We start from the raw sequence: 18989 nt of genomic DNA on the forward strand, positions 1-18989 counted from the left end.
TCAATTACCGCGACTAATATACTCTCCTTCGAAACCACACTGATTTGCTTCCGTGCCTCACTCTTTTGGAATAATGAATAATCCTAGGTAAAAGGGACAACGAGGAAGGGGACCTTCTAAATGACAAAAAACGGATTATCAGAGAAGCCAGACATTGACCGAGAACAATTCTGAAAAAAGGTACAACTGAACATTGTTCCCTGTGACATAAGACCGGCCGGGAAGCAAACTTCGAACAATAAAAAAAAAAGAAGAATTATCTAAGCGCAAAATGAATGAACAATACTTTACATGTAGTTAAAGTTGCGGTTGGATGAATTTTATGAAGCAACATGTTTTGTAATACGTACTTGGCATCACATTTGGTACTAAGAATAGCTGTGAAAGAAATTTACACACAACACATTTGATTTCAATGACCCAAACGTTGAACGGAAAAAATTGGGAACTCCCATTCAATCCCCCGAACAATGCATGTGTACTTCACTGGTACTTCATGGTACTTCACTGTACTATGCTGTGCTGAATAACAACTTTGATTTATAAACTATGATTTGACCACTATAATCCCAGACTTATTCGAGATTTTCATTCTCTGTCTTAAAAGGCAATTGAAAAGGCATATATTTTATGGAATGATTTATAGAATAATTGGAATATGGTTTTCAGGATCAGTAAGACCTCAAGACAATTTTAGAAGATTATAAACAACACCTTTTTTATGCAAGTAAGTTTCAACTTAATGAACAGCTAAATATGGAATTTTCTTTTTTCTTTTCTCTTATAATGTAAACGTATTCGTCTTTAACTTTATTTTAAGATGTGAATTTGATCGCATTTTGTGTTCATGTTTGTTTCAAGCCAATTACAAATGATGCGAAATGATTTCACATATTTACATCATGGTATTTGTTAAGGGATCATTCTCAATAAGCCTACTTTGCGCTTTTCATGATTCCGCCACTGTATCGTATTTGATACCATGCATTCTTGTTTGTTTGTTTGTTTGTATGTTTTTCATGCAAATTTTGAAAACCAATTATGAAAGTGGAAATAAAGATAGAATGAAATTTTAATATGCGTCGATGACCTCAACAATTCTTAGTGGATCTCTCCCTCCCCATCCTCTCTCTCTCTCTTTCTCTCTCTCTCTCTCTCTCTCTCTCTCTCTCTCTCACTGTCTTTCACAAGAGGACCGTTGTGCCATTTTTTATTCACTTTCGTAATATCAGATTCAATTTTCAATTTTCGTAAAACCGTGTCCGTTTTTGATAGAAAATATTGATAGTATACTTTGCACATCAGAATAGTCTATCATGATTCGATATGTAATTCATCGTCCTACAATCGACACATGTGATTTCTCGCTGTAGTTACTTCAAGTGCAAATCTGTTGCATTTCTAAAGCTGATGTGCGTGTCTTTCTCAGGTTATTTTTTAAGTAATTTTTCCCCTTGCCACGTTAACAAACTAAATTTGAAATGAGTGCATTATAGCTGACATACAATACAATCAACCATTTCAACCAACCATTTCAGGAGGATGTTCTGGTAAGAATTGATCCAAAATTTTCTTCTTTTTACAGTGGTAAGCTTAAGGTATGTAGACCTACATGTGAATAAGATGTTAAGATTGCATTGCAGACATCAACGACACAGCAGACTATAGCACCCATTTTTAGGAGCTGCGTGATCAAGCTCACTTTAGGGCAGAGATCACAGCAAAATAATGCATTACAAAAAATCAGTAGAAGTTCATTGTAAAATTGCGTGTAGAAAGGAATAAAGATAAATAAAAAATATATCTTTATACCTATTAACAAAAAACACTTACTTAAAGGGGTATAAAAAATACAAGAATAAAAAAAAACAAACTATATTTAAAGCTTAACGCAACAGACAAAAGTTATTACATGGACACAATAAACTTTCTCTACTTATGCCATGCAGTAGAATGTTACTGGTATGCCGGTTTTCGTGTTTTTATGTAGAACTATTCCGAACAGGGGATATACAATTAAACCGTATGTTTAATTTAAAATAAAAGGGGAGGCTTACCAGTATCACTCCCATAGTTACAGAAATCTCCTCTTGATCCATTAATTCACAAAATCAATGACATTATGTGACATGAATTTACCGGATTATCATGTTTGTATTCAAGACAAGAGCCTCAACATCCGCTTTATTTTCACTCCTTCAGTCATCATGACGTAATGATTTAGACTACAGTTAGTCGTTGCACTTTAAATTGCAAAGGTTGAATCACAGTTTATTACAAAATAGAATAGAAATTCAACACACACCATTCAAGATATGTTTTCTCAGTGTATGATACGACGCATCACACAAACTTACAAAACGCTTCAAAGAGAGGCGGAAAGACTCATTTACAGTGATACAGTGCAAAATAAAATTAACAGCATACATTACTTCGTAATGAGCGTGTTGTGTATGTACAAGTTTCCAAGACAGTGACCTTTGAATGTCTAACCCTCTCAGACTACAACAGCGCACAAATTTGTTTAAAAAAGAAAAATGTGTGGTTAACATAATAATTCTGGAATACTCGCTACACGACTGGAGAATTCTTGAAGGGAATTTGTCGGGTTAATGGACTGATCATACACACGACGCACAGATGCGTGGCAGTGAATACGTCATAACAATCACAGTTGACATTGTACCTACATCAGGCAAAATAAAGACTATCAATAGGTTCGTACCATGTACATGTAAAAGCTAAGCTCTGAACATTGTCAATGCTAGTTAGCCGAGCCTCCAGTCACGGGTTCGTATGAGTGGTAGACATGTTCTTGCTATAGCGCTTTCTGACTCCACGTCAGTGTCTGTCGAGTGGGTAGTTGAGGTCCAGTCGAAGTCTACTCGAAGTCGATCCAATCTCTCTCTCTCTCAATCATCTTCTCTCTCCGTGGCATGGGCTAGCACTTTTCGGTAACAGAGCACCAGTCAGTCAGCTGTCAGGAGTTGTCCGTATTGTCATATCGGCTGATATAATTTCAAGTTACTAACCAGTCTTCCATTCAGCAGGATCCTGAACTTTTACTACAATCCACAGAAGAAAACAGCGGACACAGAAAGTGTGATTGAGTGCTATGTACAGTTAGCCAAAGGAAGAATTCTTAATGTGTAACATTATCAGCCACCATATTATATTCATTACATACCGCCAGCCTCTGATCTCTTCACATAAAAGTGCCTGTCATTATCAACTATATACGTGGAGACGAATATGTGGACTTTCCCAGAATTTGGATATTAATGCTTCCATTGTCTAAGAATGGACTAAGAAGATTATGCTCAATCAATATGTATTTTACTTCATGGGTATCTTTCCCACAAAACAACCTCGTAGCGAGATAATCCAGTTCCTGCTTGAATTGGAATCCAGTTGTATGGAATAGGACGTATTGATTCTTGCTATGACAAGGCTCAGTTACAATGATTTTTTGTTGTAGAGAACAGCATTCGCTGTAGAAATACGCGTATTAAGATTTGAATATATTAATAATCGAAACAGTTTTGATTGGCCGTCAAAATAGAGAAAACGAAGAAACGTAATACATTGTTTAGGTGACCTATCATAATATCTCCAAAATACGCACTTCAGCTTGTGTGAAGTTATAAAGTTATGTGCGTGTGTCCGCAACCAAGAGTAACATTAATGGCCGAGTCCACCAGATAACTTATTTGGCAAAAAGTGATGGTTTATATAGGGATTTGATAAGGTCTTTCCTCATTATAAGGTTTGTATTTCAGAACGGACAATCCGTGGGTTAAACCACTCGAAGCCAACGGAAGTGTTTTCCTTTAAAAGAACTGAGACTATAACTTTGTTGTGTGTGTGTTTCTTGTCCCATTTTTGCAAGAATACTTAATGTTTCCTGCATTTTCTCTCATACTCACTTCCATTGTTCTCGTTTAGAGCACAATTATAATATGTAGGGCCTATACACTGTATAAGCATGATAATGACATTCAACTCAAATACATTAGGGAACATTACGAATAGTTCTATTATGTGTTTCACAATATTTTGGCAATTCGCAGAATTCGAACCGTATACTGTCGACATCTCATTGATATAAATAGTACTGTTCAACCACATGAACCAGGAAGAGAATCGCAATTATGCGCCTCCCTGATTGTCTTAAGTGAATACAGCAGTTCGGACAAAAAGAAATGCAAACTCAGTTATTTTGAGAATATTCTGTAATGTCTACCGTTCCACTAGGCAATTTAAGTGTCGTTGATCAGTCACGCGCTAACAATGCCAAATAAGGCCATCTGAGTACTTCAGGAATGCTTGGTAAGGTCACTTTTGACATGTCATAACAGGATCACGCTGGTGTAATTTTTTTTTCTTCTTCTTCTCCTCCTCCTCTTCCTCCTCCTCCTCCTCCTAATTCTTCTTCTTAATTTCCTTGATAAGATTATGCCGATGCTAATCACGAAGGGGTCCTCCCTGATAGAAAGTTCTGGCGAATCTTACTGCTTGTATACAAACGGCTACCAGTATGACTTCACTTCCTCCACATCACCGATGAGAGACCGGGCCAGACATATCGCTACAGACTGTAAGAGTATCAGCGCCCCTCCAATGCACCCGAGCAGGATGGCGTTGTTGATGAACCAGTCCCGCAGTGCTTGGGCGCAGCCGGTGGTGTGAATGACGAGGTACCAATCCGCTAGCGGCTGGGCCAGGACGCCGTAGCCGCACTGGTAGTTGACCACGCCGCTGGGATCGGCCGGGTCGGGTTTGCAGCAGGAGAACGGGACGCTGCATCGCGATTGCGCCTTCGACGAGCAGTTGAAATAACTGAAAGAAATGACAAAAATTAAATGCATGAAATCAGTTCGGTGCAGAGAGAAGAAAGAAGGAACGTGTTTTTCTCTACCAAAATGGGATTCTTACCATGTGAAAATTGGTTTGAATAAGTCTCGGAAAATTAGAATGGTTGCAAGATTTCATTCTTTGGCTCATGCCCTTCGGTTAGGGCGGTTCGAAAAGCCTTTGAAAGACAGGAAATAGCAGCAGGGAGTGTATATACTTGATCCGCGGTTCAGTTTATCGGCAGAGTGGATGGAAGAATTAAACCATGCACCAACTTGGCTTAAGGTTGTGAAACTGATACACGTATTGAGAGCTATGGTGGAGAGTTGTGGCATACAACGATTTCTTTTTTCAACATGATAATCATTTTTAGAGATTTGTTTCAGTTTTTATCAGACAATATGGCTGGAGAGCCCATATTCAGCTGCAATAAGTTGGTCTTCCATGCGTTGCAGTGAAGCTGTGTGTGCTTGGGGCGCAGACCACTTTACTGGGCCATCCAACCTGCTCTTTGCGATGAATAAATGATAAAGCTGGATCATTTACGTGAGTTGGTTGTGACTCTCTGGCGCATGAGATCTCCATATTATATCCTATTCAACCAGGGCCAGAGTGCTGTGCCTTTTGTTAATGAGAACGGCATGATAGCACTCAACATTGCTAAAAAATAAGATTCATTTAGATTCGAACCCGCGCCCGAAGAGCCATGAAATTTATTATTGAATAGAGCCACCTTGATAGAGTCACCGGATAGAGATATCTTGCCGCCCTTAATGGGGCGGGGATAGGAAGGGGAGAGGGAAAATGATAATTAGTTACTTAGTTAGATAGATAGATAGATAGGTATAGGTAGATAGATAGATAGATAGATAGATAGATAGATAGATGGATAGATAGATAGATAGACAGATAGATAGATAGATATATAGATAGGTAGGTATTATAGGTAGATAGATAGATAGATAGATGGATAGATAGATAGATAGATAGATAGACAGATAAATAGATAGATAGATAGATAGACAGATAGATAGATAGACTATAGATAGATGGACAGAGAGGACAGAGGAGAGAGTTAGGGGGAGGTAGATACTAAAATGATGGAGCATTGGATACTAACTGCCAAGGGGATAGCATGGATACTCACATATTGAGCTGCCAGTCGTTAGGCGAGTCTATACCACAACATTCGAGTCCTTCTTGCATGTTATCCATCAGGAACTGACTGTCAGGGTCATCTGTAGAATAATAATGATGAAAAAAGTAAAATGTGTTATCGCCAGGCGATCTTTATCCGAAAAGGGTTACCCCCTCCCCTCCTCCCCCATAAGTGGAAGTTATTTCATGATCACAACATTTGAATAAGGTACAAAACCGAATACACCCGATACAAAATCTTCCTATAGAGTGAAGATTAATTTAGATTTTTCTGATTTGGTATCTTTGTCCTTTGACAACTGTTTGATTTTGTTGAAGTTATCACCACCTTAAACAGTTCTATAGTAAATATCTTTAAACTGCAACACAACTTTAAGCTTCTTGAGTAAAATATCAATATTCGTAAATATATCAATATTCGTAAATATATCACAATGGTGACATGAAAGAACTGAGATAATATGCAAGTGAACGACATCAAAACTTAATAGAATCTGTTTGTAATCTTCAGTGCAATACTGGCAACACTGAAAGTTGCATTAAATCGTCAGTAGTTATCATGACTTATAAGTAGGCTCCTAATTTCCACCGCACGTAAAGCTCCTCGTCGTAATATGCGCACAATGCATGCGCCGGATAATATTCGTCATTTCGAAGGCTCGTCAATTCGAAAGTGAAATAAGGTTCGTTATTCAAAAACACACCAATTCCCTGTACCCATTGTTCAATAATTTGAAAATGAATCGCGGTTTGTTAAATCGGAATATTTATTTTTATGGAGTTATACCGAAGGTTCGTTATTCCGAACGCCCGTTAATCCGAAAATGAAATAAGGTTAAATTCGTTACTCTCAGGGTTCGTTAATCCGAAAACAAAAAGACTGAACCTTATTTCATTTTCAGATTAAAGAACCCTCGAAATAATGAACATTTGGAACAGCAAAACTCATTTCATTTTCTGATCACTAAGAACCTTCCGAATAACGAACTGTAACCCACAGCAAACAATCCTGGTCACCCGACAACCTGGGGGCATTTCAAAAAACTTTTTGTCAGACATTCCGTCCGACAAACTATTAAAAGCTACTGAAATCCTTGCATCTGATTGGCTGAGAGCAAGTTTGTCCGACATAAAATGCTTCATGAAATGCCCCCTGAGCTGGTCACTCACCGAAGTAGTTGACCAGCGTTCTCTCCACCCACGAGTCAATGACCTGCGAGAACTTGTCCTGGTAGACGTAGGCCAGCACGCCGATGGTGATCTCCGCGAGGAAGATGAGGATGAGGAGGAGGACGTAGAACTTGAGTAGACAGGAGTTCTCCCGCAGTGACCCGATGCAGCCCAGGAAGGCCAAGAGGAAGATGATACCACCGATGATGATGAAGCCGTACATTGGGTCCATGCTGATCCCAACCTGGGTTTAAGTATTAAACACAACACAGTGCCGCAATTATTAACATCATCACATGCAACACCCTGCGACAAAGATATTTAAAATATTTATAATATTGACGATTCTAACATTACTCATAATCATTATCATCTTAATGATACCATAAATATACCGACAATAATAATGATGATATACAATGTATAGCACAGAACTCGACTCAGAGCAAAACATGCCAGCTTTCCCACAACAAATTTTTCGTTTTATCTGCATACTTTGTTCTCTCCACTTTGTTGATAAGGCTCTCGACTTCATAGCAGCAGATAATAACGAGAGAATTACATGAAAAATAATAAGTTGTTTTTTTCATGAAGAGTTTAATAACTGAAAATTTGTGATTGAGACATTACTTCAAGTCATTCATTGTTGTTCTGGAGGAGTTAAGCCTCCCTCCCTCTCCTTGTCCTAGAAAAGTTTTATGATTTTTTCCCTTTGAAATCGTGCTCACATGAATGTTTCACACACTTTCACCATTCTTCGACAACTACCACTGTGATGAACATCTTCTATATTAGTGATATCGGTAGCAATCAGACAGTCATATTGTTGATGCCATCACCCCCACAATACTCGCACTGGATTGCACATGAACATTGTTATAAAAACGTGTTTTTGTTGTGTTATATAGCAAGTGCCACCCTTTCCCCTCCCCATAAGATTCACAGTTGGTAGGTTATTATGCACTGTGTACACAATAAATATCAGAAAACAAATTTTATGTATATTTCTATATGACAATAAAATACTTTGAACTTTGAACTCTGAACTACAAGACTTCAGTAACTTGGCACAGATGCACAATTTAGTCTTATTGCTTTAATGACAGGAAGGGGATTTAGATTAATAGGTTAATGGGAGCCTTGCAAGGTCATCATGTCTTCACCTCCTCCGTTTCTTTCTCCACCGTGTTTGCGATTGAAATCACTGTTTAAACTTTCGTGCAAAAATGCGTTTGTCTGTTACTATTGTTACTCGTTATTATTCAAGCTGTAGTATCCCGACAATAATGTTATTGTTGTATGCTGCCATCTACGGCAGAGATTCAATTGTGTTCAAACGAGAGGAGCTGTGGCAAGATGTATGGGATATTGGATGCCTCCAAAGTTGAGTTCTTTCTGCATGGCTTTTATGTTTGTGGGGGTAGTTAGACGCTTATGGACTCAGGAGAATGATGGAGGCATTACTGCTTCTTGCTGGAGCCAAAATGCAAGTGTCCTTCTTTATTCACTGTTCCCCAATATAATATTCCAACGCATTTACCCTGGATACATCATGTTCACAAAACATGTCCCCGTGACTTTCCGGTGTTGTTTATATTTATACACATAGCTTATATCGTGAGATGAGGTGAAGACAAATGACAGGGGGAGCGGTCAGGAAGTGGGAATAGAAAGTGGCTGTCAACATGTCGAAGATTAGTTGATCTTGATGAGAGAAAGAAACCAGAGAACGATAAGGAGCTTGACTGAAGAAGGGTGGCGGTGAGATGGATGACTATGGAATGAATGAGATATGATGTTCACTACTACATTATAGACGTAATACTTCTGTACAGAGTTACAGACACAATAATGGCAATAAAAGATACTGTTCCTAAATCATGCATAAATAACAGATGTCGAGTTATAACAGAACTATAAAAACAGCGTGGAATCAGCCAAGATACCACCTATATTATCATCCATGGCATGCCACACGTCCCCGCAGGCGTGCACCCTGTACATGACCCGGTGAATGACTTTTGCAAGTTCGTCAAGTCACGTTTCATGATGTTCCTAGCTGATCTACTTCCTTCTCCTGCTCCTCCTCCGGGACCAGTTATTACTAGCAATGGCGGACAATCTGCTGTGCGATCTCTTTCTTGATTCCACATAATATTCTGCATGACATAGTTTTTTTCTGTCCTTGTACCTGCGCCTCATCACATCACATCTGTAGGCAGTGCGTGTTGCACTAGATAATGACCCAGTCGTATTTTTTGTTGTCTTCCCTCTTCTGCCTTTTTTCCCTTTTCTGTCTTTTATCTATTTTTCTTCACTGCCGATGGAAACGCCGCTCTCCAGCTCTTCAACAATGTCGCAGATAACTATTCCTGACTACACAATGAAATTATTGATTAACGTGTATTCGGACTTATCAATGACATCTTTTTTCCAGTCACCTGTAGAATGAGCTTCACTCATTTTTGATTGTTACGTTTTATACCGACCAAATCGACAGCTCAAAAAGTGACAAGACAGTGCTTTGTATATATTAAGCCACTTGATTTGAATGAATTTACTGGCGTTTTTTAAGCAAGTTATCTGGGCAAAGCGCTATCAAGGCAAAGCATCATGGGACACGGGAATACAGAAACCAACTGAAATGATTGGGAGCCAATTTTTCACGGAGTACACCATAGCCATGTTGAAAGCTACTGAGTATATACTGACTTCTCAGTTCATAGTTCCCAACGGGCATAGTGCTATTTCTAATCCCGAGCACGTATATTTTATCGCTGCTAATAATGGCGTCTAATATTTGTATGATGAGAGATCAAATCAACATGATGAGGGTTCAAGTTTCGACAAACTTTTTTTGATAGGGCAATATAATGCTACCATGTATAAGCACATCGGTATGTATGTTTTAACACATGCAATCATGACAATACAATACAATAATAAAGAAAATTCAACTTAAAGGACCTGAGTACTGAGTTCTGAGTACTGCACTTGGACCAAGTTTTGTTTCATCGCTTCAGAGTACCCAGTGGCTGGGCGCCAATGATCAGAACGCCACCATGCTTTACCGCTAAAGTGGTCACCCATCTGATACTGGGATGCTTACCTCTTGAGCAATGGCCTCCACACTGGCCACGCTCTTGGATACGAGGCCCCACACTCCGAAGCCCAGGATGGCGGCCCCGCACAGCCAGAAGATGACATTGAAGGAGAAGATGGTGTACTTAGCACATAGGCTGACCTTCACACCGGGAGGGGCCCTCCGGGCTGGTTGTCGAGGAGCGGCCCGTTGCTGGAGATGTTCATTCGTGACTGGGTGCGGTTGGGTTTTCGACTTTCCCATGTTTCTAAGAATTCTGAATTATTCCTGCCTCCAATGCAATCTTGCAAATGGAAAAAATAGAGAGAAAACGTAATTTCTATATCGCCTTGACTATCCTGCATGGGTTCATAATCGAAGTGAAATTGTGGAAAATGCGGAATACATTTTAATGTTTATCTCCTTTTAATCACATGGGCAATAATGTTTATTAGTGGTGGGTGGTTTCACGGCACACCATGTATTCTTTCTTGAAAAGAACCTTCTCGATTTCTACGTTTCATTGAGCATGTTTGGCCATCCTCGAGAATTTTGAGGCCTCCTAAAATCAAACCAACGTTTAGGTTGTCACTTCAAGGAAACTAAACAGTTACCTTTTCCTCTATGCTATCCAGGCCTGATTTTTATATCTAACAGAGACAATAAGCGCACTTGAGTGCATGGTATACACATCTTCACGCATCGTTGTCAGTGTAGAGCAACAAGTCCATCTACGGAGCGATTTTAATTGGGTACGGTGCGTGGCCGTTGCTAGGATACGTCAAAATGAAATGAATAAATCATCCTTGACTGTGATCGATAGAAGAGGAAGTCTGGTGTAGACCATCTTTACTATATCTGGGAACCATAGCTCGGGATAATTGGGCGCACGATGAGTAATTGGCAATGGAATGGGAGTGTCTATTTGTTTTATTACGACATAAATTATAGCATGGTCATAACGCGATTTGGGCGTATTCACTCACTACACGAGGATTTCTATTAACAATCCAGTTTATGACTGCACTGTAATCACTGTGTGTATGTGTTTAGGAAGTGGTATGGATACAATTTAGGTAGGAAAATGTAGTACAATGTACTATCTTTCACTGAAGTCAATCTAGAAGGAACAATCTTGATTGATAGAACAAAATTAAAATGAATCTTTGTGCTTGCTGAATTTAAAGCCGAACTTTAACACGGTCACAGTTCTGCTAGAAGGCAAAGATTTATTGAACACAAACTACACTGTAAAAACATCGGTGTTAGATTTAACACCACGGGTGTTAAATCTAACACCGATCAAACTTCAATAAAGGACCACACCCACAGGTGTTGAAAATGCACTGTGATGGTGTTGAAAAGTGTTCACCTGACACTTCGTGGTGTTAATTTGACACTGTACCTGGTGTTATTTTGACACTGTACTGGTGTTAATTCAGAAATGACACCACATGGTGTTGATTTGATATTTGTTGGTGTTAATATCAATGGTTTAACACCCGTCCAGCTTCAATAAGAGACCACACCAGCTGGTGTTACTGTGGTGTAAATTTATTTTCACATTTTTTCAAAAATCTAGTATTTTAATGTAAAATTCTTGATCGTCTTGTTTAAATAAAAAATCAACAAGAAGTGCAGTTACTAAGAAACTCTTCAAAAAACAGTTTAAAATTTGGAAATGACACCCAGAGGTGTTAATTTAACACCATAAATGATCACCGAAAATTTAACACCAGCTCGGTGTTCACTATTTAACACCGGACTTTTTGCAGTGTAGTCGTAGAATTTTTAAGAAGGAAAAGAAGAAGAAGAAGAAGAAAGAAGAAGAACAAAAAAGAAGAAGAAGAAGTATTGGTGGCAGTAGTATAGTTGTATAATGTAGTAGTCGTAGTAGTAGTAGTAGTAGTAGTAGTAGTAGTAGTAGTAATAGTAGTATATAGTAGTAGTAGTAGTAGTAGTAGTAGTAGAAGTAGTATGATTGTAGTAGTAGTAGTATAACATAGTGGTAATAATATCAGTAGCAGTGGCGGATCCAGGGAGGGGGGGGGGGCGCACCGGGCGTCCCCCTCTTTATTTCTTGTTAAAACGAAAGAAATAAAAAGAAAAAAATGAGATGGAACCCGGAAGTAGCACCAGAAATATTGTTTGCGGTCCCCCCCCCTTTTTTTACGGAAATCCTGGATCCGCCACTCCAGTAGTATATTTGCATAATGTGGTAGTAGTATAATGTAATATAATAGTAGTATATCATAGTAGTAATAATAGCAGTAGTATAGTAGTAGTAGTGCATATTATGTGCAGTGGTATAGAACAACAGCGGGAAAACAATACCATATAGTATAAGCAGGGAGGTGGGAAAAGTCTCTTTCCACCTCCGTGGTATAAGACAACCTACATGAAGATATCAACAGAAGACATGAGAAAAGTAGAACTACTATCTTAGATTTTGGTGTCCGTGTTGAAAAAAAGGGGGAAACCTGAGGAAATGAATTCCGAAAATCTTGATCGTTGCCTGTATATTAAAAGAATCTTGTGACACCCCACACTTTATAGACCTAATAACCTTTGGCGTAACATTTGACACGTACGAAAGACATATACAGAATATACAGAACTAATGCCATCGCGCTCTTTGAGAAGAAAAAAGCAGACATTGCACTGAATCCACCATGAATATCAAATTTCTCTCTACACACACAAAAAAAAAATCAGATAAATCGTAAAAAACATAACAGAAGGATACATATCTATACGTAAGAACGTTATCGTAAGTTTATTTGGCATGCCGATGTACAGTTTGTCATAGAGAAACACAGTGCCAACTTATTATACCTACAGAATACAATATCCTATCAGAATTCGTCGATGCTCAACGAACATGGAATATTCTACTCATTCTATACAAAAAACGTAACATTACCTCTTTTGTTTTGTTTCTTTTATTTATACAATCTTCCACTTTTAAAATGACTATACACAGCCCTGTCGCTGTACACAGAATGTCGCACGGCGTCTGGTCGAGCTACTTTCAGAACTGCTTCACTAAACACCATTCTTTCAACAGAAACTTCATAATCTACAATCTTCTCACATTTTGATATAAAATTACAGTTCTTTTATAATGAAAAAGTGGACTTGATATCACTCCCCGGGTGAAAACATAGTTCGGCCAAGCGGAACAATAGACGTAAAAATATGAATACAAATTTCTAAATATAAAACATAATGATATTGTTATACAGTGTAGTTACATTTACCAGTTCAGCATATCCCATGCAACGATCAGATATGAGAACATATATTATTTTATTGATTCGAGTTATTAATACCAACGCAAGGCAGAAATTGTCTAAATCACGACAAAAAGACTTACCCTCAGTTAGTTGGTCTACAGTAAGTTTAGTCACTGGATGTATCTCTGGAAAGATACCACAATGCGACCACTAAAACAATATTCCGCGTTGGTCACGGTGTTTCGTTCTGTTTATTCCCAGTACTTCCACATTCTTCTACGAAAGGTGGCTTCAATGTTTGGCACTTATCTCACAGTTATTCTATATACCTATGCTCCCATGTAACATGAGTTGTCCACTAGAAGTTGCTGGTCTATACAACAAACATGACAAACTGTCGATATTCGTATAAGCAGGTCATAGACGTCCCCTTATCTTTCTGATTAACGGATCTTCCACATAACACGTATCATGGGTCATCCCATAGAACCAGGAAAACGAACTACTGGCACCGACTGGTGTTGAACGCAGTGTTTCCAGGCATGGTGCTGTGTGTAGAATAACAAGGATCCTCCGCTCCGCTGTATTCCAACCAGTGGAAATGAGAAATATTTAATGGGGAAAACCATCCACATGGTACGAAAAGTGAGCGCTGTAGCATTTGCCTTGTCTCGACATTATTTCCTATCCCCTCCTCTTTTTTAACTTCAAAGGGAAATGTCACAGAAAAAAAAGAAACGTTACACATGATGAAGACACTCCAATTTGCTCTGGAGGGCATCGTCTGCTAGAAAATGATAATCATTCATGCTGAGTTAGAGTCAGTTTACTGCTATGGGCAAAATGGGATCATCCAAAAGGGATTGATTACACAGATATTTAGCATTACATTTAGAGAGAGAAAGTTTCGACGTCGCTCACACCTTATAGTAAATGGACATACTCGATTAACAGTCGATGGAAATCAGCATTGTGGATCTATTTGCCAGTTAGTTTCATTTTCGCTTCATAATAATCTCTCCCTAGCTCCCTCCCCCTCTCTCTCATCCTTTCTGTCTTTCTCCTCCCCTTCCCTCTATCTATCTATCTATCTATCTATCTATCTGTCTCTATATCTATGATATCTATCTATCTATCTGTCTCTATATCTATCTATCTATCACACACTTATACACACACACAAATACACCACACACAATTAGGTTTGTGTGTTCGATGTATTTCTATAACACAACTTTATCATTTAATCGACCCACCTCCCCAATGTATTGTTCCCGGTTTTACATGATTCACAAGAATTCACTGTAATAATTATAATGCCGTGTTATAAGGATTGTGCGGTATATCACAGAACTCTGGCAACTTCAGGAAAATTGTAGAATATAAAAAAAAAGCATTTGTGTCTTCATATTCATTAATGACATGGATTACACTGGGTCGACTTTTAGCTTCCCTTTCACAATAGGTAGGTAGATGGCATACAGTGTAGCGCGCTGTGGATTAGCTAATAATTAACATCTTGTAACGGATCGCACAATTAATAAGTTACAGTATCGGAGGTCCCCGACACAACGTCATTGCCGATGTTGACACAGTGAAACACATTGAAACTGCCAAGATTTCGATCAATAAAACTTGGGAAAAGAGTATTGAATAAAGATAAAAAAACATTGTCCATGAACTCTGTCGTGTAAATCAATATTGTGCTATTTTTACTGCGTCTATTTTATTGTATGTCGCTGTTTCCCCGGTGCCGCTTTCGCTGGGAGGATGCAAGAGTACTTAGTAGTTCTGCCAGAACAGTCGGTACAAGCGAAGGGGCCGACGTAGAGGGCAGTATAGCTGTTTATGCCATAAGGTGCTTTGTGAGAAAACAATTAAAGGGATGATATAGTTTTGGTTGAGACCTAATTTCAGGTTTCTAACATTTTTTGGTGAGATAATGAGAAACATCTTATGAAATATGAAAGATCATGTAATTCCATAAAGAATTCAACCTTCATTTAATGAAAATTGGTTTTGAAATGGCTGAGATATCTAAGACAGAGCGATTCTAATAAAGTGTGGGACCCACACTTTATTACGATCGCTTTGTTTTACTTTGTTTTTGGAGGTTTCAGTCACTCCAAACCCGATTTTCATCAAACAAACTTTGAATTTCTTTTAAAATGGTATGTTCAGTACTATTTCATAAGTGGTTTCTTTGTATCTCACAAAAAGTTAAAAGCCCAATTCTCAACTCCACCAATACTGTACCATCCCTTTAATATGGATCCAAATAGATATTGCAGGCCTAATTTCTTTGTATTGGTCCCCATGCTTTGCGACGATTACTGCGCGCTAAGTGATGCGTATGATATGAATGACTGTTAGCGAACTTTTTGTTATTTTTTTTAAACTTATGACACGCTTTTATTAGTTATTCTGCCACACCAGTAAATTATGCACTCCAAATTACACGAATACAATACACACAGTATTGGCACGAATACTTTTCTGAACATATGAAGAATTTGATTGCAAAACGACTTAAATCCCTTCTTGTTATTTTGATATATTTTGCATTACATTTCCTTAAAAAAAACCCGATAAGATACGAAACTTTTTTCATAACTTCATGAATTTATGCAATGCAACAAGTAAATTGGGAAAGTTAATTATTGCTCTATCCAAAGAATGATCATATGACTTACTTTTTTTTTCTTCAAAATGGCGCTTAACCCGTCCTGCTGCTAAATTCTTCACGTAAGTATCATGACATTAAATATGATCGCACAATGATCCTGTCAGTCATCAAGGTGCATGAAAATGGCAGTGGCTCAAGTTTAACCATTTATGGGACATAATTTGGGTTTGGTTTGATCTCGTTTTATTTCTGTAATTTCATAGCAGCCTTGAGAGCAGAATAACAAATTTCCCCCCACATTTTATATATTTGTCTAGATTTTACAATCAGGGGCTGTGTTTATTGCCACGATCTAACATATAAATTATGTCCCATAACAGTATCACCTCCTGTTGTTTAGACATTAAAAAACGGGGAAGTATCGATTCCGGGGGGGGGGGGGGGGGGGCACACTTTACAAGCATTGTCTTTTCAGTGGGTCCTTCCGTTTTTCGCACTGACTTTGATATTAGTTTTCACTTTATTTCATTTTACTTCAGGCATTATAATATATGGTGTATCTTTACTGTAACTTTACAAACATTGTTTACTCTGTTAAATTCACATAACACATTTATTTTGTTTATACGATTTCTATTACTGAAGAAAGTGAGATGTATTATTAATGTTTTTATTGTCGAAAACGGAAATAAATTTGATTATGAATTTGAAACAATTTTATATTTAGGCCCTATAGAAAAGAAGATAGAAATGAGAGGGGGTAAAGGGACAGTGGAAGAGGGGAGAGGGTGTTGAGAAAAGATACAGTGTTGTCACTATACAAGTCACAATGGCAACGATTTCGCCAACTTCGATTACGAAGTTCCGCTCTCTTGGAACATAGATTGATTGATCGACTTAGAACTGATTCCTTTCTGAACCCCCTCCCATTTGCTTGAGGGTGCGTGTGGATGAGGTGAAACTTACTACCGGCGGAGGTAATGTTTTCTGTTCTGTTTGTTTGTCAGTCTGCCTGTCTGTCTGTTTATCCGTCTATATGTCTGTCTGTTTGGCTGTTTGTATACAAGATAACTTGATGAACGGATAAGTAAATTTCCATCAAACCTGCAGGGTGTGTTGATAATGAAAGAACAACTTTGAAAAAAGAACAACTTTGAAAATAAAATAGAATGAATAATAAAAAGACACCAAATTACATGTAACCCATTAAAGACGTGTGGTTGATTGAACCATTTCACATGATTTCACAGCTACACTGTGACAATCATGTTGATGTCCAGTCGTCAATCTAGCAGAATGAGCTGAAATGAACTTGAATTGAAAATGCATTTTATTAAAGAACATCCTTGGCAAGCCGAAGGCTGAATTGCGGACGTCTTACATGATTTAGATTGAAACCAGTGAGCTTGATTGCATTGAAATGAGTACAAAACAATTAAGGATTCCCAGAGTGATAAATTAATATATCCATCTTAAATATTGCACAATAACATTATTTTTTTACCGCTAACAAGAACAATTTAAAGATTGTGATTTATACTCATGATACATATAATTATGACATACCCAAGAAAAGAGAAAAACTTTCGTAAAAACAATTAGGGCTATTTATAGGAAGCCCACACTATAAATTACACTTGTTGAAGGGTGTAAACTAAAACAAACGTAGGTCCTATATCAACCCATATCAATTTCAAAGTATATTCTGCTTTCTCTAACACCACTGTTTTCATTATTGTTATGTTTTGATGACATCAGGCATTCGGTAAATGAAGTAACGCCTTTGCATTTTAAAGAGACTGAGCAGTTCAAATGCATGTTCATTGTATTTCGTATTGACTCATAATAATCCTGTTGAATACACTTATCATCACTTCATATATAATTATGTGGCCGAGAGAATGTCTAAATATGTGCAATATAGGTCTATGTCATTTTGTGATAATATTTCTATTTGTTGTACAGATTAGGGGTCTACCTGTTATACGCCAAAAATAAAAAAATAAAAAAATCAGCAACAACTTTCAAATCATGGTTCTGCCCCACTGACACCATCTGTCAATCATTGCCAGAGTGCTGATTTATAAAGTTAAAGATGTTTCTCTACAATGTCTTTTGTAAATCGTTTCACCAACATGGAAAAATGGAAGTTAACGCTCAGTCCATGGAAAAGTATATTCCCAATGTCTATTGTTAAACATAAATTACCGTGGGGTGGTACTTAAGAAATGATTGACAGGTGATGCCACTGACAGAATCTTGGTTTGGAATTTGTTGCTGTTGTTGTTGTTGTTTTGTGGGCGTATCCATTAAGTAATCTCAATTACTGAAGAAAAAATGGAGGAAATTTCATTGCTGGCACGTATTTAGTTGGCTACAGGATGAGTGATGTTTGACAGTATGATGAATCAAGATAAGGCCCCGGGGACAACATAGGCAACACTGTTGTAACAATAACTCGTTTAGTTCCAGCTTGTTGCGCAAAAAAGCGACCCTTGATGAGGGAGGGATCACTCGCGAGCTCGCCGCCGATATGGGGGATGACAGATCGATCGCGATATCTACTGATTCCAAACAAGATGGCGACTTCCAAGGATGCAACAACAGGTAGCACCACTCTGAGTAGTGGTGTTCCTCGCCAATCTAACGATGATATAGTGTTCAAAGGTAAAGAGAGTAAAAAAGGTCGTGTTGAAAGTACGAAAAAAGAAACGAGGGAATCCAGAGTGGTCCCTGGAACACGAAAACGACGAGGTAAGCAGCTTTCTAGTTATTTACGTTGACGTAGGAATCGGACTAGTCTAGTCCCATACGTGTATTTATATGCTGTGTCAGGGAATTCCTTGTGCTAAGATTTGATAGT

The 18989-nt window shown here is 38.1% G+C and overlaps 1 protein-coding gene across 1 annotated transcript; it reads right to left on the reverse strand.

Moving 5' to 3' along the window:
- Positions 1 to 4429: 4429 nt before the first annotated feature.
- LOC139731613 (tetraspanin-5-like) lies at positions 4430 to 13969 on the reverse strand. The gene is made up of 5 exons (XM_071642502.1): positions 13641 to 13969; positions 10292 to 10568; positions 7183 to 7426; positions 6002 to 6092; positions 4430 to 4839 (listed from the first exon to the last, which is right to left on the reverse strand). Exons 2-5 carry the CDS (start codon positions 10526 to 10528, stop codon positions 4530 to 4532), a joined length of 882 nt encoding a protein of 293 aa, XP_071498603.1. The 5' UTR covers positions 10529 to 10568; positions 13641 to 13969; the 3' UTR covers positions 4430 to 4529.
- Positions 13970 to 18989: the final 5020 nt, after the last annotated feature.

The sequence above is a fragment of the Diadema antillarum genome, unplaced genomic scaffold (genome assembly GCF_040938485.1).
Source record: "Diadema antillarum isolate AM-2024a unplaced genomic scaffold, OU_Dant_1.0 seq00000382_RagTag, whole genome shotgun sequence".
NCBI lineage: Eukaryota > Metazoa > Echinodermata > Echinoidea > Diadematoida > Diadematidae > Diadema > Diadema antillarum.